The sequence below is a fragment of the Bubalus kerabau genome, chromosome 4 (assembly GCF_029407905.1).
Source record: "Bubalus kerabau isolate K-KA32 ecotype Philippines breed swamp buffalo chromosome 4, PCC_UOA_SB_1v2, whole genome shotgun sequence".
Taxonomy (NCBI): domain Eukaryota; kingdom Metazoa; phylum Chordata; class Mammalia; order Artiodactyla; family Bovidae; genus Bubalus; species Bubalus kerabau.
This window is the reverse complement of record NC_073627.1, coordinates 74,794,268-74,817,359: the sequence shown is the minus strand read 5'-3', so window position 1 is coordinate 74,817,359 and position 23,092 is coordinate 74,794,268. Positions and strand designations below refer to the sequence as shown.

At 41.5% G+C, this 23,092-nt stretch overlaps 1 protein-coding gene across 3 annotated transcripts in view; it reads right to left on the bottom strand.

Moving 5' to 3' along the window:
- KIF13B (kinesin family member 13B) overlaps positions 1 to 18,292 on the bottom strand; it is a 220,415-nt gene extending 202,123 nt beyond the window's left edge. The window contains exons 1-2 of one of the 3 annotated variants that reach the window (XM_055577727.1): positions 17,936 to 18,292; positions 17,393 to 17,769 (exon numbers count right to left, since the gene is read on the bottom strand). In XM_055577727.1, coding sequence (XP_055433702.1) covers positions 17,393 to 17,447 — 55 coding nt within the window. In that variant the 5' untranslated portion in view covers positions 17,448 to 17,769; positions 17,936 to 18,292. Of the gene's footprint in view, positions 1 to 17,392 lie in introns of all 3 variants that reach the window. The other 2 variants (XM_055577726.1, XM_055577728.1) reach the window with 2 other exon arrangements.
- Between the last annotated feature and the right edge of the window lie 4,800 nt (positions 18,293 to 23,092).

The following is a 23,092-nucleotide window of genomic DNA, read 5'->3' as shown; positions in this document are numbered from 1 at the left end:
AGAGGACAGATATGTGGATCAATGAAACAGAGAGTCCACAATTACAGCCAGATTTATGGCCAAATGACAACAGTGCCAAGAAAACCCAGTGGGGAGAGTCCAGTCATTTCAACAAACGCTGCTAGCACAACCTCATCAAAGGGAAAACGTCTGTGCTTCCAACGATACCATCAGCGCGTAAAAAGGTAATCTACAGAACTGAGAAAATATTTGTGAATCATATATCTAATAAGGGACTTGCATCAGAAAATATAAAGAACTCGTACAACTCAATAATTTTAAAATGGGCAGAGACTGGGACTTCCCTGGCAGTCCAGTAAGTAAAACTCCATGCTTCCAGGAGGCACGGGTTCAATCCCAGGCTGGGGAACTAAGATCTCGTATGCCACATGGAACAGTTAAAATAATAAAATAAAACGGGCAAAGATTTGAACAGACAGCTCTCCAAAAAAAAAAAAAAAAATGGCCAATGACCACAAGAAAAGCTGCTCAACATCATTAGACAATGGAGAAATGTAAATGAAAACCACGAGATACCACTTCATACCCACTAGCATAACTAACCAAAATGACATATAACTAATATAAATACTGTCAGTGATATTGCAATTAAAAAAAGAAAAAATAATAAAAGTGTAAATTGGATCATGTCCAAAAAAAGCCAGGTAAGTATAGGTGAGGACATGGAAAAATTGGAACCTATATACAGTACTGGTGGGAATATAAAATGGTGCAGTCACTTTAGAAAACACTCTGGCAGTTCCTAATGGTTACACATAGAATTAGCATATGACCCAACAACTCCCACTCATAGAGATACACCCAAGAGAAACCTATGTCCATACAAAAGTTTATACATAGAAGTTCATAGCAGTGTTATTTGGCTATTCATAACAGCTAAAAAGTGGAAACAACTCAAGTGTCCTTCAACTAATGGATCGATAAATGTGGTATATCCATAAAACAGAACACTACTTAGCAATTAAGTAGGTACTGATACATACAGTGGCAGACTTAACTTTTCTGGGCTCCAAAATCACTGTAGATGGTGACTGCAGCCATGAAATTAAAAAACGCTTGCTCCTTGGAAGAAAAGTTATGACCAACCTAGACAGCATATTAAAAAGCAGAGACGGAACTTTGCCAACAAAGGTCCATCTAGTCAAGGCTACGATTTTTCAAATGGTCACATATGAATGTGAGAGTTGGACTGTGAAGAAAGCTGAGCACAGAAGAATTGATGCTTTTGAACTGTAGTGCTGGAGAAGACTCTTGAGAGCCCCTTGGACTGCAAGGAGATCCAACCAGTCCATTCTAAAGGAGATCAGTCCTGGGTGTTCATTGGAAAGACTGATGCTGAAGCTGAAACTCCAATACTTTGGCCACCTCATGCAAAGAGCTGACTCACTGGAAAAGACCCTGATGCTGGGAAAGATTGAAGGCAGGAGGAGAAGGGGACGACAGAGGATGAGATGGTTGGATGGCATCACCGACTCAATGGACATGAGTTTGATTAAGTTCCGAGAGTTGGTGATGGACAGGGAGGCCTGGCGTGCTGCAGTCCATGGGGTCACAAAGAGTTGGACACGACTGAGCAACTGAACTGAACTGATACATACTAAAACACAGATGAAGTTTGTGCTAAGTGAAAGAAGCCAGTCACAAATGACCACATATTGTAAGATTTTACTTATTTCTAACATTCAGAACAGGCAAATAGAGATGGAAAATAGACTAGTTATTACCTAGAGCTGAGGCATGACTGCCAGCGGGTATAGGTTTCCATTGGGGGTGCTGAAGATGTACTAAAATTCTGCTGATAGTTTTCACAACTGCATGAGTGCAGTAAAAACGACTGTTGTGGCTGAACTGTATGAAATTGAACTGTATCTTAAAGTTTGGGGTTGTTTTTTTTTAATGTATACAGGCCACATCGTGTTCTCTTATTTTCATATTCCTCTACATTTCTGACCCAAAGTATGCAACAGTTTCTGTTTGCCTTATCTCTACTACGCAAAGATATGCTCTAACGAAAGAAACTGTGCTCCACTGGAGTCATTTTGTATTTTCCTAAGAACCTTGGCCAAATGTCAATGTCAAACACATTACAACTTTAAAGTATTCCCATTGCCAGGAAAGAGGATTTATTTTTTGTTTGACTGCTTTAATTTACGTAACTGAGACAAATGAAAAACAAACAAAACAAAAATTTCCTTTCCCGTCCTACCACAACTCAACTTTTCTCATATCAGTTATTTTATCAATACATTTGTTTGCAAAGACATATTCTATAAGTACAAAAAATTTAGTGGTCGGGCTTTTAGCCAGTACATTTTTTAGGCAAAGAGAACTGAAAAGAAAACAGAGCTATGTTTTATCCAGGTATGGAAGACTAACCCCTGAAGACTTATATTTCCCTGTGGTCAACTAGTATTAAAGTCTATTTCTAATACTTGTGTTTAAATCCACTCTATACTGTCACAGAAATGTTGCAAGAAAGCCTTAGTCACAATGAAGAAACTTTTCAAGCCCTTATCTTTACTTCTTCCTTTCCTTAGGCCCAGGCTTCCCAGGAGGTCCCCAGGTAAAGAATCTGCCTGCCAATGCATAAGACACAGGTTCAATCCCTGGGTTGGGAAGATCCCCTGGAGAAGAAATTAGCAACCACTGCAGGATTTTTGCCTGGGAAATCCCATGGCCAGAGGAGCCTGGCAGGCTACAGTCCACTGGTCGCAAAAGAGTTGGACACGACTAAGCATGCACGCAACATTCCTTAGGCCCAGAGCTCAAGTTTGAACACATTGTACTTTGTTAATACCACCCCTTTATGACCTCTGACCATGCTGTGGCCAGCCCCGTATGTGTATATTATACACAAATGCATTATCAAGCCTCCGGAAACTGTACTGACTCAGAATCTGCTATCTCACCACCCACCACAAAGTTAGATATTAGTTTCTTGCAAGAACGTCTGGTCTGAGCAAAGGAGCTGCATGTATAGTTCTGTATCAGAAGTGCACATCTAAAATGCATGCCTGCAAAGCTGTAAATCAAGTATTTCCCCCACCCCCACCAGAGTTTTGCCTTCATTTCAGATGATCTGGAATTGAGAAAGGATTCAAACATTTTCCTTCAATATTTGTAGGCTTTTCTCCTATACTCTTCACAGCTCCTCCATCTTACCCATCATGACTTCTCTAGATACATTAATAATTTGAAAACACTTAGTGGCATGATTAAGGAACCAATTCTCAGAAAATCCTTTATAATTCAAAGAACTGCTACTGCTAAGTCGCTTTAGTCGTGTCCGACTCTGTGTGACCCCATAGACGGCAGCCCACCAGGCTCCCCCGTCCCTGGGATTCTTCAGGCAAGAACACTGGAGTGGGTTGCCATTTCCTTCTCCAATGCGTGAAAAGTGAAAGTGAAGTCACTCAGTCGTGTCCGACCCTCAGTGACCCCATGGACTGCATGCAGCCTACCAGGCTCCTCCATCCATGGGATTTTCTAGGCAAGAGTCCTGGAGTGGGGTGCCATTCCCTTCTCTGTTCAAAGAACTACCCAATAGCTAATATAGTCAACCTAAGCTCATTTTGTCCTAAAGAGGGCAACCCGAACAAAAGTCTCTATATTTAACCCTCTGGAGGTGGCCTTTAAAATTATAAACAACTATCTTCACTTCTTTATTGTTTTTTTAATTATCAAATAAAATTCCACCCCAGTGCTGTTACAAGAAGGTTTTTCACAGACTGTTTAGAATATGGGTGGAACATCCAGGACACACACCCAAGCAAATAAGAGCAGTGAAGAGAGTTTAAGGGTCAGATTCTCTGGTCGCTCAGATGGTAAAGAATCTGCCTCCAATGCAGGAGACAGGGGTTCGATCCCTGGGTCGTGAAGATCCCCTGGAGAAGGGAATGGCAACCCACTCTAGTATTCTTGCCTGGAGAACTCCATGGGCAGAGGAGCTTGGTGGGCTATAGTCTATGGGGTCGCAAACAGTCAGACATGACTGAGTGACTAACATACACAAAAAATTAAGGGTCAAATATATGAAAAGCATTTTACATCTAAATGTTATCAATGCTTAAATAAAATTATACTGCTTCAAAATTCTAAATATGACACCTTCTCCATGGAAAACTTCTTGCTCTATACTTCTTAGAAAGCAAAGAAAGTGAAAGTAAAGTCGTGTCTGACTCTTTTGCGACCACATGGACTGTAGCCTACCAGGCTCCTTCATCCATGGGATTTTCCAGGCAAGAGTACTGTAAATGGATTGCTATTTCGTTCTCCAGGGGATCTTCCAAACCCAGGGATCAAACCCGGGTCTCCTGCATTGCAGGCAGACCCTTTACCGTCTGAGCCACCAGGGAAGTCCCTTAGAAAGCAAAGCCATGATTAAATTGCAATGCCAATTCCTTCTTTTTGAAAGATTTTTTTTTAATAAATTATAAGAATACAAAAAAAAAAAAAAATTGCAATGCCAAATTTAGGCCTTAAATTTAAGCTGGATTTAAAAAAAGAAAAAAATTTAAACACCTACCAAAAATCCAAAAGATAAACACCTTCCTCTTAGTCTGAAACAACACTTTGGTTAAAAAGATAAAAGATCTAGCTGTTATGCTCTACCCATGTAAAAACAGTGTGAAAGTGAACATGAACACACATGAACACCCATGTTCACAGCAGCATTATTCACAACAGCTAAAAGGTGGAAGCAACCCAACTGTCCATCAATGGATGAATGGATAAACAGAATGTGGTGTGTGTGTATATATATGTATATGTGTATATATATATATATATTTTTTTTTTCCAATGGAAAATGATTCAATCTTTAAAAAGAATGAAATTCTGCTAAAACATGTACGAACCTTGAAGACACTGTACTAAGAAAAATAAACCAGTCACAAAGGATAAGTCTTGCAGGATTCCACTTGTACGAGACACTTCCAGTAGTCAAAGTCAGAGATAAAAAGCGGGACAGTAGCTGCCAGGGGCGGGGCTAAAGGGTCCCCAGGGAGTTAGTATCTCACGGGCATGGAGTTTCAGTTCTGCAAGAGAAAAAAGTTCTAGAGATGGATGGTGGTGATAGTTCCATAACAATGTTAATGTACTTAATGCCACTGAACTGTACACTTAAAAGTGGTTTCAGATGGCCAATTTTATATCTATCTTACCACAATATAAAAATAGCATCAAATACTCATCATTAGTATAATAAGTAACACATGGACAACAGCTTACTTCCAGGGAAGCATAAAATAGTAAGACTGGTATTTAATCAGCTCTATGTCTGAAAACCAATAAAAAATGAGAGTGATTCTTGAGTTAAATAGTGCTGTAAGTTTATGTTATGACTAACCAACTTTTACAGTACTCAGAACCATGAATGCTTTGACGTATCCACGGTCCTTAGAAAAAGACGGACAGGTAGAAATTTACTCCACTAACATTGAAGACTCCATATTATTTTCCAAACAGGATCTTTTTCTAGGTCAAGTTCCTCAAGATGAATAAAATATTAACAGCTGACAATTCAGTTTACTCAGCCAGCAAATTAGTCACCTTGTAAAAGTGAACAATAATTTGAAATGAGTCTGTCTTCAATGCGATGGCTCTGTCTCCAATGACATCATAGTCAAAGATGGGCAGGGCCTGGGAGACTCCCTTTACATAACTCATGTTCTGTCTGGGGAGATGCATCATTCTCAGAGCGGACAAAATAATTCCAAGTTGTCCATTCAGCAATCTGCCTAATTCTCCAGAAAATTAATAATAATTTTCAGACCAAACCTACTCAGAAATACAAATAAACATCCCTTTACCTATCTATAACTTAGTGTTAAATTCACAAGTGTCCATTTTTAAAAGGAAGATAGTAAATTATTGAAAAGAGTCACATCTTAGATTGCAAATTTTGCATGCTTTATATAGTTCTATTTTCAATAATCTGTGTCATAAACTTAGTATTTTTACATGTCTGTATATGGAAGAGCTTGTTTTCCCAAAGGGAATGTAGTAGTCTTATTAGAATAGGAGTAAGACTTAAAGTTCTTTACTATAATTACAAGTGGCTTGGGACCCTTTTGAGGCACACTGACCCCAGGAGAAAAAAAGGATGTGATGCCAGGGTGGCCTGGTGAGCTGCAGTCCACGGGGTCACAAAGAGCTGGACACAACTGGACACGAACAATGACCCAAGCAGAAAAAAAGGGATGTGATGCCACACAGGAAAAAAAAACAAAGAAGTAGTTTGCTTTCTAGTAAGAGATGTATAAAATATCCTAATCACCTACTTCTATGTTTTTTTACCACTGAACATGAGAATCTATTCAATAAACAAAAGATAAAATATAACTGAGTTCTAATATGGCTAAAGAAATAACTGAGGACTGAGGGGAAATCCTAGACAAGACGCCTGGTAAGGGGAAGAGAGATGATAAGACCAAAACAACTGAAATACTCTTGAGTCTATTTTCAAGAAACCAATCAACTTCACAGGGTTAGGAAGTAGGTCTTTAAAAACTTGTAAGGCAAAACCAGAATAAACAAATTTATCTTGAAAAAAGAAGAACCAGAAAGACCAGTGTCACCAGTTTCAAACTTACTACAAAGCTATACTAATCAGACAGCGGGGTACTAACCCAAGAACAGACATATAAATCAATGGAATAGAACTGAGAATCCAGATATATGCTGTCACATTTATGGTCAACTAATTTTCAACAAGGGTGCCAAGACAATCCAATGGGGAAAACATAGTCATTTCAACAAATGGTGCTAGGACAATTGGGTATCTACATGCAGAAAGATGAAATTGGTTTCTACCTCACCCCTCATTCAAAAATTAATTCCAGGGGTTTCCTGGTGTCCTAATGGCTAGGATTCCAGGCTTCTGCGGCCAAGGGTCCAGGTTCAATCCCTGGTCAGGGAACTGACATCCCATAGGCCACACAGCCAAAAAAAATAAATTTTAAAAACTAACTCCAAACAAATCAAAGACCTAAATAAATGCATCAACTAAAACTATAAAGCTCTTAGAAAATATACACATTAAATCCACATGACTGTGAGTTAGGCACTAGTTTCTTAGCAATCAAATCAAAAGCGCAAGCAACAAAAGGAAAAACCAGATAAATTAGACCACATCAAAATGAAAAACTTTTGTGCTTCAAAGGACACCACTGAAAGAATGAAAAGGCAACCCACATGCTCAAGAAAATATCTGCAAATCACATATCTGTTACAGGACTGGCATCCAGAACATATAAAGAACTCTAAGAATTCAATAATAATTAAAAAAGATAACCCAATTTTAAAAATAAGAATAGGGTTTGAATAGAGATCTCTGAAAATATATACAAATGGCCAACAGGCACATGAAAAGATGCTTAATTAAGATTACTAGACATTGGGGACAAGCAAATCAAAAATCATGAGACTCCACTTCACACCCATTAGAATGGCAATCAAAAAGAAGGACAATAAAACTGATGGGGAAGACATGTAGAAACTGAAACCCTCACACATTGTTGGAGGAAATGTAAAATGGTGCAGTAACTCTGGAAGACCGTGAAGCAGTTCCACAGAAGTTAGAGTTACTACATGACCCAGAAATTCCACTTCTATGTTTATACATACATGAGAGAAATGAAAATACACAATAACTTATTATTACATTACACAAATGTTCATGATTCATTAATTGCCAAAAATTGGAAACAAGCCAGATGCCTATCAACTGAGAATGGGCATCAAAGTGCAGCATATCCATGTCACAGAATATTGCTGTGTTGTGCTTAGTCACTCAGTCTGATTCTCTGTGACCCCGTGGACTGCAGTCCGCCAGGCTCCTCAGTCCTTGGGGATTCCCCAGGCAAGGATACTGGAGTGGGTTTCCATGCCCTCCTCCAGGGGATCTTCCCAACCCAGGGATTAAACCCAGGTCTGCCACATTCCAGGCAGATTCTTTACCATATGAGCCATCAGGTAAGCCCCACAGAATATCGTTCAGCCTTAAAAAGGAATGAACTGTTGATTCATGCTACAACATGGATAAGTCCTAAAGGACTTATGCCAAGGGAAAGGAGTCAGATACAAAAGTCCATAAATCATGTGATTCCATTTATATGAATGCCCAGAATAGGGAAATCCACAGAGACAAGAAGTCGATTAGGGGTTGTGGGGAGAGGGGAGGGGATGGGAGTGGGGGTGGATGGAGAGTAACCACTAACCAGAGAGTGTCTCCCATAGGGATGATAAAAAATGTTCTGGAATCCGATAGTGGTGATCATTGCACAACTCCGCAAATACACTAAAAGCCACTGAATTATACACTTTTGATAGGTGAATTACATCTCAAAAATAGCTCAGAAGGAATGGTCCCACTACCATCGATGGATGTAAACCATGGTTCAAGTCCCTCAACCACACTTCTAAATAATCACTACTTTGAAGAACCCAGGCAACCCAATTCTCACTCACAATTAATAACCTCACATTCTACCTCATCAAGAAAATCAAACACTCTAAGGCTTCCCCATTGTATAATTATCCTCTTTCCTTTATATTTCAAAAATTCCCCACTCTATTGACTATTTCTATTGATAAAAAGGCTCAAACAATTTCCAGTCTTGGATTGGTGGGGAGCGGGGGGGGCTGTTGCTCATCTCCAGAAGACCATTCTTTACCATGGCTTTCTTGGCATTTCTTGAAAGAAAACTCACGTATGCTCACTGCCTCCATATGAGCACACACACTGATTTCTCGACCCACTACCAACACACCAACAGCAATTCATTCATTCAGTCAAAATTATTCTTCTGCCATTCTTCACCCTGGGCCACCACACTCCTTTCACCTGCTTTTCCTATGCCTGTCTTCTCAGCCTCTGTGACCTCCTCCTTCAGGAACATGCCTTGATTTGGTGTTCTATAAGATCTTCTAAATACAGTAACAATGTCCAAATCTACCCGAAAGTCCAGTCCCTTATTTTCAGCCTCCTGTACAACAGCTTTCTCAATCCACCCCTTGGCTGCACTTCAGAACCTAAAACTCAACAAGTCTGTTACATTTCTTCCAGGCATACACTACATCTTATCTGAAGTTGTAGGTGCAGTGGGTGGCATGTGATCAGCACTGACTAAATACTGTTGAATGTCTAACAATAGAGCTCATAACTGCCCATACCTCTACCTTACAACCTGCTTCTCCCACATTTCAGATCTCAGTTGGCGACACCAGCACTCATTCACGGAGTCATCTAAACTGGAAGCTCTGCAGTCGTCCTAAATTTCCTAGGGCTTCCCCTGTGGGTGAGTTGGTAAGAATCTGCCTGCAATGCGGGAGACTTGGGTTCGATCCCTGGGTTGGGAAGAGCCCCTGGAGAAGGGAAAGGCTACCCACTCCAGTATTCTGGCTTACAGAATTCCATGGACCGTATAGTTATGGGGTCGCCAAGAGTCAGACACGACTGAGCAACTTTCACTATATTTCCTAAATCCTGGCTGCTTTCACACCACCTTGAACTGCAAGGCCACACAGGCACTTTGCCTCGCCCACCTCTCAGGAGTGCGGTCCCAGCCAGCAACTTTCAGGACAAATAGCAGGTTTGCTCACCGCTTAAGAGCAATGAGGTTCCCCAGCTCAGTGCTCCTCAGATGCAACCCAAACCCACTGATTGCTCAGCATCCACATTGCTGGACCCCTCCACATCACTCCTGTGGGATTTGCAGGCAAAATCTGACCCCAAAGTCCTGTGTCTTTCACCAGCATCCATCGAACAGTAACAAGCTCGTGTATCAGCTTGTGAGCAAGGTAAAGATGCAGACCTTAATTTCTCTTCCGAGAGCATCTCTGTAACAGTGCCACTGCCCCTTTCAAAAACCTAGACATTTGCGACAACACAGATGGACTCCGAGGAATGTACTGTACTAAGCAAATCAAACACGGTATGATTTCATTTATATAAAAAAATATAAATATGAAGAATATAAAACAAAACTCACAGACAAAGAGGACAGACCAGTGGTTATAGAGGAGAAGAGGGTTGGAGGCTGGTAAAATGGGTGAAGGGAGCTAATTGTTTGGTGACATGGTTACTAGACTTATTGTAGTGATCACTTTTTAAGAGTTAAGTTGTACACCTGGAACTAATATGTTACACACCAATTTTACCTAAAACAAACCTACAGTCACTGCACCCCTTATCCTGTCCGAGATCCCCCCTGAATCTGCCTAAACCTCATTTCAGTAACTTCATTCTGCTCTGCTCCCCACAAACCTCTTGATTTCAGTGAAGCCACCTTCCATCACTCCTCTAGTCCCCCACTCGCCACATTCTTCCAGCTTTTCCGAGAAAGCACAGAATTTAAGGGCTGTGGCTCCAGAGTTGAACTGACCAGGTTCCAATCCTCCATTCCTCTACCTGATAATCATGTGATTTGGTGCAAGTAGTAACTTTGTCCAAGTTTCCATTTTCTTGTCTGTAAAATGAGTTATCGTATAAATTCTCCTAGCATTTTTGGAAAGATTGACCAAAATAATCTAGTTCAGTACTCTCTTTAACTGTTATTTACACAGATACTGTCTGCTTCCTGTTGTTTGAACTTTTACAGCTAACTTCCCCACTGTTCTTGCAAATATCTGGCTAATTCCTGCATCCACCTTTTGCTAAGTTCAACAACTCATGCTATGCACCCCACTTGCCTTGTCTTCCTCCTGGTCAATTGCCTTCAACCCATTCCTCATCATTTTCAAGTCCCACCCCCATTTCTTTAATTCATAAGACACTGTTGGGACTTCCCTGGCGCTCCATGCTTCAAGTGCAGGGGGCAGAGGTTCAAATCCTGGTCAGGGAACTAAGATTCCACACGCCGTCTGGCAAGGCCAAAAAAAAAAGCACTATTGCTGACTTGTGTACTATCTTCTTGTGTGTGTCTGTGTGAACCCACCTGCTGGTGAAAGAGACATAAGAGACTTGGGAAGATCTTCTGGAGGAGGGCACAGCAATCCACTCCAGTATTCTTCTAGAGAATCCCACAGACAGAGGAGCCTGGCGGGCCACAGTCCATAGAGTCGCAAAGAGTTGAACTGAAGCCAACGTAGCATATAGCATGCATGTACTGTATCCTTATAACTGACTCACCTTGTGTACCTCTTACTACCAACCAGACAGTACGTTCTGTCGGTCAAAGATCATGACTTATGCTTTTCATATATCGTGCACATCTTTGAAAATTACGCAAACTCAGGAATGCAGCATCCCTCTAAAGATCATCATGTCTGATATAGTAGTAAAAGCACAAGCTTTAATGGCAAAACAGGAGAAATTCAGGCTTCAACATCGTGGTTTTGTAATTCTGGGCAAGTTACCTAACTTCTCTGAGATTGTGTTCAATAGAAATTCTATAACCACCTTTCAAACTTATTTCAAGAACAATGTATAAAAAGGAATGAACTCTGTAGCTCACAAATAGAAAACTTTCAAAAAGTAGCTATTATTTTTTCCTCCAATCAACACATGTTAAATTGAATAGGCTAATTCATTCCGTCTATTAGTCATTCTGTCGTGTCTGACTCTTTGTGACCCCATGGACTGTAGCCTGCCAGGCTCCTCTGTCCATGGGATTCTCCAGGCAAGAAGACTGGAGTGGGTAGCCATTTCCTCCTCCAGGGGATCTTCCTGACCCTAGGATTGAACTGGGTCTCCTACACTGCAGGCAGATTCTTTACCTTCCGAGCCAATACCAGCTTTTATAGATACCAACAGCTTCTGAGAGTTAAAGCCCAGTACCAGTTTAGTTGTGAACTTCATGTCCCTTACACCAGCCAGTTTCAGTTTTCTAATGATTACACTGCTTCTGCCTGCCAAGCTTTAAGAACATGCTCTTTTGAATACAAAGGGAAACTGATCAGCGAGCACAGAGATCAATAACAAATCCATTTCCACCCAGTAAGCAGCTCAATTCATCTGCTTAACCAATAGCTTTGCCGGTGGTTTCTTCCATCTTCAGAACTTAAGAAATGGGAAAGCTGTCACTGGTCACTGTTTTATGGAAGTGTGAGTCGAGGCAGGGGGGTAGGGGAATGGAGCAGTGGGGAGGGATGAACATAAAATGCCAATTCAAACAAATTTTGATTTGATAAACTTGTACTTTCTTCCCCAAAAGCCTCTGGTCCAATGCGTATAAATCCCACTTTCAGTCATTGAGCTGACAGTAGAAACAGAAGAATGTTGTGATAGATGTGTCTCGTCCTCTATTAGCATATCAAGCAGATGCTAAGAGAACAAGAATCTTCTGTTTCAGAAAATATATCAGAAATTTCCATCCACAGTCACCCCTAATCCCTAACTCCAACACCAGTTCTCTCTCTCTGAGAACGCTTAAGAACCAGCAGTGGGTTCCGAGTCAGAAAATACCTTCCTGTTTCAAACAGATCCTCCCGCCCCACACCGCACCTTGCCTTCCCGGGGATCACCATGTACTTCCTCACTGACCACCCGGGTCTTCCAACAGTCCTTCCAACTGGGTCCTCCTACAGTCCCAGTTTCGCCTTTTTTTTATTATTATTATTATTGAAGGATAATTCCTTTACAGAATTTTGCTGCCTTCTGTCAAACCTCAACATGAATCAGCCATAGATATACGTATGTTCTCTCCCTTTTGGACCTCCCTCCTTCATCTGTCTTCGGATTCACGCCTGCTCACTTGGTGTTGACTGGTCTCCTTCCTCTTCTGGTGGCTTTGTTTTTCACCACGTTGCCCAGCGATGCCCCAAATCAGTTTATCTTACCCAGGCTTTGCAACCTGCCCTGAGATCTGGCTATCTTTCTCATCATGCTTGAGTCTTGAGACCCACACAAAGTTCTATTAATAAAAAGCTGAAGGGGGCACATGGACCTGCCACCCTGAAGCTAGACTTTTGGGCCCCCTGCAGCCTCGCCTGACCTTTCTAATCTCACCTGTCTCTTGTCCCCTTGACAGAGCCCTCCTCCCTGGCAGGCTTACCTCAACTCTGAGCCTAACCTTGCCGGCTCACTCCTACCCTTGTGCCTTTGCTCTCAGGCCATACTTCCTTCTCAAAGAACCAATTTCCCCGACTCCTCTCTTCTCCCACGGGAAACCCGTTCCAACCACAAGCTCCCTCCCTCCACAAAGAAGACTTCCCTAATCACCAGGCTTTGAGGGATCTTTCTAAATTCCTACATCTCCCTCTCATACACCTGGCGTTTAGTCACTAGCAATCTGCTACAGGTGTTTTTACCTTTTAATCCTATCTTTTCATAGGACAGTCATTTCCTCATCAGCATACAACATAAAGTGCACTGTATTTATTTCGTTTGTCTTGGCCATGCCACGGAGCATGCAGGATTTTAGTTCCCTGATCAGGAATCAAACTTGTGCCCACTGCAGAGGAAGCCCGGAGTCCTAACGACTGAACCACCCAGGAAGCCCCACTGTAAAGCACACTTTAAAAATATGAATGCTCTAATAGCAGCCAACACTAAGAGAAAGTGTTTAGGAAATAAAATTCCCCCAACAAGAACACCCAATCTCATTTTTCCACATTTCTTTCTAGCCCTTGCCCGTTCCTATTGGTATTTTTACATAGTAGTATCATAATAGTAGGTCCAGCCATACAGTTACACATACTGTTTTACATTCTGCTTTTTCTAACATAAGGAAGTCTTCCTTGTTAAATGGTTTTGATTTTCATCATTTTTAACATCTATAAATATCTTATCCATTGAGATATTAGACTGTAATTCACTTAAGCACTGACTTCTACTTGACATTAGTCTTTGTATCTTTCACCATAATGATGATTTTTCTCTGTGACTTTCACTGCATCAAGTACTGAAATGCAAACCAAACCCTTGAGAAATCCCTGCTAAAATAAACGTATTGACCATGCTTCCTAACACCCAAAATAATCCATTTCACTGTTTTTTCTTCTAGCTAAATTTCTAACGTAATTTTTGGTTTCATCACACCTCAGGTTAGGTAGACAGCAAATATATTTCCCAAACAGTTTTTTACCTAGATTTATTTTGATAGTTAATCTCACACACATTTAAGCCACAGGAAGTCCCTTGAGGGAAGGCAATAAAATCCCATACTATCTAATATAAGGTAGGCACCTGGCAGGCATTCAATGAATATTAAATATTTTTTAAGCCATCTAAAGTTATAAAACATCAAATTACTGAACAGGAGATGTTGCTGACCTAACTAGTGCCATCAGTTATTCGTGTAAAACTTCGGCTCATTTAATAATTAGATTGGTTAATAATGTATGAACAGGTGTTCCTTACAGTACACAGAACACAGCCAGGTTACTTGGTGAGCTATACACGTCTCAGAGATGACATGAAAAGACAAACAAACAGAACTGCAAACAGAACTCCCAGATCTCATGACAAAACAAGCTTAACCCCTTTGACTTCAGCTGTTCAAGTTCATACTTCAGAGGAAGAAGAGCAAAAAAAAAAAAGTCGTAGTATTAAAACTATGTAGAATTACACAGGCTGAAATGAAAATAAGAAAACGAGTGTGAATTGTTATGGTGAAAGAATGTTGGAGACTTTTTCCTTTTTATTTTTTGTTTTCTTAGTATAATGTTAAAATGTATAACAAGAAAAATATTCCCGACAAATGCATAATCATTAATCATTACAATTCTTGCTATTACTGAAGCAGACCTAAAGATGAATGTTCAAATAACTAAGTTCCCCAAGCCCACATAATGTTTAGCAAATGGAAAGAAACCAACCATCCACCTTAATACCTAAGCCCAGTCAGATACTGAATCACATGAAGAACTTAATGGTACACTAGAAACTTCTTGCCAATTTAAGATTTTCCTCAACAGGTAGCTAATGGGATTCCAAGAATCATTCAGAATGATACATGGCAGAAACCAACACAATATTGTAAAGCAATTATCTTCCAATTAAAATTGTTTTAAAAATAGAAGAAAAATAAAAGAGAAAAATATTATACAAAATAAGTAAGTCTTTATAGAGTAAAACTACATCATCCCAGGAACCCATTCTCATCTCATTCTCACTGGTGAAGAGTCATTTCTGAGATTGCTTCTGGCACTAACCTGCCAAGGGAGAAACAATTATGACAAAAAGTTTACCATTCACCATAATTATATACTATTACTTAATACATTAGTTTTCCCAGAAGTAATAATTGGTCAAATAATTTTTTTCAAAATTACTGGAAAGGAATATGGCTTGGTTTTAGCCTTTTTAAGCAAACTCTACACAGCAGTTTAAAAATCACTGGCTTCAGAATTCCACTCCATTGTATTCCACTAGATCCTCGAGATGTATGTAAATGACTCCTTTAGGACAAAACAGAAATAGAACCACTTTTAATTATCTATAACAATCACTGGAAAAAAAAAAAGTCCACATGCACTCAGGAACTGTAAGAGATGGCACTAAATCAAAGAGGCAGTTTACCACAAATAATGCACTTCTATTTAAAGGGTAAAGGATCTATGCTTACACCTTAATTTTAAAATGAGTTCAAAAGAACAGCTAACGTCTACTCCAAAACTGTAAGTATTACTCTATGCATCCCTTGAAACTCTAATACTGACAGTTACAATCTAATCAATGACTATGTATAAGTAAAAAGGATAGTACTTCCCCTGGAAAACTGAAATTCAAAGCAGGGGGAGGGGAAGAATGAAGAATTTCAATTGAGAGTTAACTGCCTCTTTTTAGCACTGACATTTCCCAAGTTTTCTGTGAACAGGAAATTTTTTAAATGTGCTGAAATCACCCTTACAGAATCAAATCCCAGCTACTTTGCCTTTCCTGTGGCTTCGTGTTTTGTTTTGTTTCTAAATCACTGTGATGGTAATATGCTTGAAACGAACTGAAATAAAGCTGCCTGAACTGCTTTAAGACCAGAAGCTTTCGGAAACTTTCATAGTTCATCCAAGTTCTTTCATTTTGTCAGAGTGTGCAGCTGGTGAGGCCAAGACTGAAGACCCAAAACGTGCACTCTTTGAGAAGGTAAAGTAATTAAGTTCTTAGGGAAAAATTCTTGTGTGTCATCTGACAGCCTTTAGCCAACCAAGCAAGGACAGGAGGAATCACCAACTCAAAAAAAAAAAAAAAAAAAAGCCAGTGAGTCAACCTGTTGATCTGTGCGTCTCAACATACAGCAAAGACAACCAGAAAGCAAACCAATTTCTACACAGACCTAAACCACACTGAACTATGAACAAATAAGTTGTGAAAACGACTTAATGATTCTGTTACTTACACGAATGATTCGCACTGAGAGCCTTACCAATTGAAAAGTCATCTCCTGGGACTCTAATGATTTTTTTCCCCCCTCCACTAGTATTACCTGGTATAGGAGGTGTTTTCAATAACTCATTTAAAGTAACTTGTCGTGTCACGAGCCTAGTTAAGCATTAAAGCCAAGGCCCAGCCCACCTCTTCTGACTTGAGTTAGGTTTTCTCTACTCCATCTGACTCTCTAAAGAGGATTTAAAATGTACTTGGTTTATCTGCTTTCTCTACCCTCCCTGCAGAATTGAGAGAATGCCTGAAAGATACAATTTCACAAGAATCTTGGCACCTAAGCTATTTATTGTTGAGAGATGACGAATATGACTTCAAGCAAAAGCAAAACTTTCTCAACAGTCAAAAAAAAAAAGCGGGGGATGGGGTGGGGGCGGGCAACTCCTCTCCCCAAGTTCAATCAAAGTATTTACAAGTCTTTCTGACCGTCCAGGTTAAAAGGGATATTAAAGTGAAACACCAAAAGGAAGGAGTTTTTCTCTAGAGCGCTTTCTCAGGAGTAAGCCCAACTCCCTGCTCTTTTTCCTGCCGCGAGCCACGGGTGTGCGGGGTCTGGACGCCTGGGCCACCGACGTGAGGCCTGGGGGTCCCCGGCTGTCCCGGCCAGGCCGGAGGGCGAGGACCCCCGGGGCGGGGCCGCTCTGACAGCTGGAGGGCCGCGAGCAGGGGCACGCGGGGCACGGGACCCGGGGCCGGGTGGGGAAGGAGGAAGCGAGCCCGGGGCGCTGGATGCGGGCGCACTCCTAGAAGGGCAGGGAGACGGGAGGGCGAAAGGGCAGCGGGGCGGGAGCACCGGCGGAAGGGCAGCGGGATGGGACGTGGAGCCCGCGGCGCCCCGGGACTCGGTGCCGGCGAGGGGAGGGGCGTCCCGCGCAGGCAGGGCGGGCGCGGGGGACGAGGTTTCGGGGTGCGCTGGCCGCCCCCCTCGCCCGGACGCGGATTTCAGGGGCGGGGCCGGCCGGACCCCACACGGCGGCCGGGGCCAAGGGAAGGGCGCGCCAGGCACCTGCCGCCTCCGCCGCGGCGGCCCCGGGCGATCTGGGCTCTCACCTCTTCGGTTCATGGGCCGGATCCGGACGGCCACTTTCACTTTGGAGTCTCCCATCCTGCCGCCGCCAAGGTTCTCGCTCGGCTTCCGTCTGCCGCGGCCACCGGGCAACTCTTTGGGGCTGACCGGGCGGGAGGGGGCTACGGGCTAGAGGGGCGGGGCAAGGGCGGGGCCTGTGGAGGGGTGGAGCCGGCCCGGGGCTCCTGGCGCGCCCCGCTGCATGACGGGACTTGTAGTCCCGTCGGTGGTCTTGGGTAGGCCGGGAGAGCTTCGGGCGCACTTCGCTCTCTGGAGCTTGTAAATACCCTTCTGCTTCAATGCCATCCTCTCCCTTGCGGTTAGTACTGAGACATAAGGTGTCGATGAACTGATACCTCACCTGAAAACAAACAGTTGAAAAATGGCATTGGCGACCTTGCGACCTCTTTCAGACTCATTTCCTGCCAATCTTGTGTTTAATCCCAGGCTCAAATTATTTCCTCTGCCTGGATTGCCCTCCCCACCTTGTTTGCTGAAATCGCCCTTGAAGGCAAAGCAAAAGTTACCTCTTCCAGAGATCTTCATAAATCCACAGGTTATCCTATACCAGCCACTCCCTGTCCCAGTCAAGACCTTGGGCTCAAGCATCAAGCGGGGTTCAAATCCATCCTTAACAGTTTCCAGCTGTGTGACCAGACAAGCAATTTGACCACTCTGTGCTTGTCTTTTGCATATTTAAAATGAAGACGATGAGAGTGCCTACTGTATAGGTTCCTAGTCAGGTTCAATGAGTTAATACAGATGAAGGTCTTAAAACTCCCTGGCACATATATGCTTAATAAAAGTCATTATTTTGTTTAGTTATAACATTTATGCTGCAACACTGCCTCTCCTATCTTGTATTTTAAAAACTATATGTTATATGTGTAACCTAGCCTGTAGTAGAGACTCGGTAAACATTTATTACATCAATGAATCAATGAAGTCACACTAAAATGTGGTTTTGTTAAGCCCTAGCAGAGATGCTACCTGGTAGCCTGTGGGCAAGATGGGGCCTGCAAATATGTCACATCTGGCCCAGTGGAATTAGTCAATGCATGAAAACTAGGAAGTTTTTACATGCAATGCTGGGCCTACATTACATATTAGGAATACTGATAGAAACTGGGTAGCAGTGGCCACCTTCATAAGAGGCAGATCTGCTTGGATGTGTTTAAATGATAGAACAGAACTCAGAACAGTTTTACAGATGAGTAAACACAGAAAGCTGGCAAGATTTGCCCTTGGGCCAACCATCCTATTGTTGAAAGAGCTTCAGTACAAATAAAAGTTGTCCAAAAGTTTAAAAACACCTCTAAGAGATGTTTAGTATAATAAAGAGATGTATAGTAGGAGGAACCATATTCAGTATCCTATGATAAACCATCACAGAAAAGAATAAATATATATGACTGGCAGACTCGGCTGTACAGCAGAAATTAACACAACATGAAATGAGCCTGATACACAAAAGAAAGCAGTGTATGATTGCACTTATATGCAGTACCTAGAATCATGATTCAGAGACTGAAGGTAGAATGGGGGTTGCTAGGGGCTGAGAGGAAGGGGAATAGGAAGTTAGGGTTTCTCTTTGGGAAGATTAGAAAGGTTCATCAACAACTGAATGGACATGAGTTTGAGCAAACTCTGGGAGATGGTGAAGGACCATGAAGCCTGGCTTGCTGCTGTCCATGGGGGTCGCAAAGAGTCAGACACACCTGAACGTCAGAACAACAGCAGCAACAGGGTCTTCCCTAGAGATCCAGTGATTAAGATTCCGTGTTTCCAAGGCAAGGGACACAGGTTCGATCCTTGGTTGGGGAGCTAGGATCCCACATGCCATGCAGCATGGCCAAAAAAAAGAGAAGGTTCTAGAGATGGATGGTGGTGATCGTTGCACAAGAATGTGAGTGTATTTTATGCCATTGAACTGAACACCTACAAATGGTTAAAATGGTACATTTAGTATGTATGTTTTACCACAACTAAAAAAAGTAAATCAGTATGTTCTACACCTGAAACTAATATGTTAATTATACCTCAATTTAAAAATAAGGATGGAAAAAGATTAAAAATAGAAAATGCAACCCCAGAGGCACTCTTTACAGGTAGGGAATTTCTTTCTTAGGGGTATTTCCTCTGAGAGTTCAGAGGATCTTCTCAGCTGGACAAAATCTTTTAATTTTCACAGCCCAGTAAACAAATAAGGAGAACCAATTTAGATTTTCCAGCTTTTTAATTTTACTAAGTAAATTCTTTAAAAATTAATGGACCAACAAATTGCTATTTGCTATCAATATCATTCTTTAAAAAAAAAAGACAGATCACATAGAATGTATTTTTATATTGAAATAATTTCTTGGCTAAAAAAAACCTCACTGCTACACTTTTGTCCTTATTTGGCATTGAAAACATCTTCCCAGGTGGCTCGGTGGTAAAGAAATCTGCCTGCCAATGCAGGTTCAAACCCTGGGTCGGGAAGATCCCCTGGAGGAAGAAATGGCAACCCACTCAAGTATTCTTTCCTGAGAAATCCCATGGACAGAGGAACACTGAAAAAACATTGTTGTGGCCCTTGGACTGACACCAGAGTTTATTCTGGACTGAAACATATTTCCTATTAACTATCTCACAATATGCAAGTTATAACAAATAAAGGTTTGAAGTATGCTGAGGTTCCCGGGCATCCACTGTTCACTTGATACCTCTTTTATCACCTCATGGTCTGGTATTCCCATCTGTTTAAGAATTTTTCACAGTCTGTTGTGATCCACACAGTCAAAGGCTTTGGCATAGTCAATAAAGCAGAAGTAGAAAATTTCTGGAACTCTCTCGCTTTTTAGATGATCCAGCGGATGGTGGCAATTTGATCTCTGGTTCCTCTGCATTTTCTAAATCAGCTTAAACATCTTGAAGTTCATGGTTCACATACTGTTGAAGTCTAACATGGAGAATTTTGAGCATTACTTTGCTAGCGTGTGAAACGAGTGCAATTGTGCAGTAGTTAGAGCATTCTTTGGCATTGCCTTTCTTTGGGATTGGAATGAAAACTGACCTTTTCCAGTCCTGTGGACACTGTTGAGTGTTCCAAATTTGCTGGCATATTGAGTGCAGCACTTTCACAGCATCATCTTTCAGGATTTGGAATAGCTCCACTGGAATTCCATCACCTCCACTAGCTTTGTTTGTAGTGATGCTTTCTAAGGCCCACTTGACTCCCCATTCCAGGATGTCTGGCTCTAGGTGAGTGATCACACCATCACGATTATCTGGGTCATGAAGATCTTTTTAATAAAGTTCTGGGTATTCTTGCCACCTCTTCTTAATATTTCTACTTCTGTTAGGTCCATACCATTTCTGTCCTTTATTGAGTCCATCTTTGCATGAAATGTTCCCTTGGTATCTCTAATTTTCTTGAAGAGATCTCTAGTCTTTCCCATTCTGTTGTTTTCCTCTATTTCTTTACATTGATTATTGAGGAAGGCTTTCTGATCTCTCCTTGCTATTGTTTGGAACTCTGCATTCAGATGGGTATATCTTTCCTTTTCTCCTTTGCCTTTCATTTCTCTTCTTCTCACAGCTATTTGTAACCATTTTGCCTTTTGCATTTCTTTTTCTTGGGGATGGTTATGATCACTGCCTCCTGTACAATGTCACAAACTTCCATCCATAGATTTTTCAGGCACTCTATCAGATCTAATCCCTTGAAACTATTTGTCACTTCTACTGTATAATCATAAAGGACTTGATTTAGGTCATAACTGAAATGTCTAATGATTTTCCCTACTTTCTTCAATTTAAGTCTGAATTTCACAATAAGGAGTTCATGATCTGAGTCATAGTCAGCTCTCGGTCTTGTTTTTGCTACTGTATAGAGCTTCTCCATCTTTGGCTACAAGGAATATGACCAATCTGATTTTGGTATTGACCATCTGGTGATGTCTATGAGTAGAGTCTTCTTTTGGGTTGTTGGAAGAGGGTTTTTGCTATGACCAGTGGGTTCTCTTGGCAAAACTCTATTAGCATTTGCCCTGCTTCATTCTGTACTCCAAGGCCAAATTTGCCTGTTACTCCAGGTATTTCTTGACTTCCTTCTTTTGCATTCCAGTCCCCCATGATGAAAAGGACATCTTTTTTCGGTATTTGTTCTAGAAAGTCTTGTAGGTCTTCATAGAACCATTCAACTTCAGCTTCTTCAGCATTACCAGTTGGGACATAGACTTGGATTACTGTGATATTGAATGTTTTGCCTTGGAAACGAAAAGAGCTCATTCTGCCATTTTTGAGATTGCATCCAAGTACTGCATTTCAGACTCTTGTTGACTTTGAGGGTTACTCTATTTCTTCTAAGAGATTCTTGCCCACAGTAGTAGATAAAATGGCCATCTGAGTTAAATTCACCCATTCCAGTCCATTTTAGTTCGCTGATTCCTAAAATGTCGATGTTCAATCTTGGCATTTTCTGTTTGACCAACACTCCAGCACCTACCGTCTTGTTGGACATGGAACAACAGACTAGTTCCAAATCAGGAAAGGAGTACGTCAAGGCTTTATATTGTTACCCTGCTTATTTAACTTATATGCAGAGTACATCATGAGAAACGCTGGACTGGATGAAGCACAAGCTGGAATGAAAGATTGCCAGGAGAAATCTCAATAACCTCAGATATGTAGATGACACTTATGGCAGAAAGCAAAGAAGAACTAAAGAGCCTCTTAATGAAAGTGAAAGAGGAAAGTGAAAAAGTTGGCTTAAAACTCAACATTCAGAAAACTAAGATCATGGCATCTGCTCCCATCACTTCATGGGAAATAGATGGGGAAACAATAGAAACAGTGACAGACGTTATTTTCTTGGGCTCCAAAATCACCGCAGATGGTGACTGCAGCCATGAAATTAAAAGACGCTTGCTCCTTGGAAGAAAAGCTATGACCAACCTAACATATTAAAAAGCAGAGACATTACTTTGTCAACAAAGGTCCATCTAGTCAAAGCTATGGTTTTTCCAGTAGTCACGTATGGATGTGAGAATTGGACTATAAAGAGAGCTGAGCGCCCAAGATGATGCTTTTGAACTGTGGTGTTGGAGAAGACTCTTGAGAGTCCCTTGGACTGCAAGGAGATCCAACCAGTCCATCCTAAAGGAAATCAATCCTGAATATTCACTGCAAGGACTGATGCTGAAGCTGAAACTCCAATACTTTGGCCACTTGATGTGAAGAACTGACTCATTGGAAAAGACCCTGATGCTGGGAAAGATTGAAGGCAGGAGGAGAAGGGGATGACAGAGGTTGGATGGCATCACCAACTTGATGGACATGAGTTTGATTAAGCTCCGGGAGTTGATGATGGACAGGGAGGCCTGGCGCGCTGCAGTCCATGGGATTGCAAAGAGTCGGACATGACTGAGCAATTGAACTGAGCTGAACTCATAAATTTTCTTTTTAGAAGGCCAGTTCTGATGACAACTTGAATCTAGCTTTTTGAACAGAAACAAGGAAGGCAGAAAAAGAGAAGCCTTCCAGTTTCTGCAGAATCACTGTATTTCAATTTAAGCTCAAATTTCCAAGAGGAGAAAGCCCCTGAGAAATTGAAGAGGTGGGGGAATATAATAGGGAAGAGGTGAGGACTCTCTCTAAAGTTCCAAAACCATTTGAATTGTCCTGGAAACGTTTGATTGGAA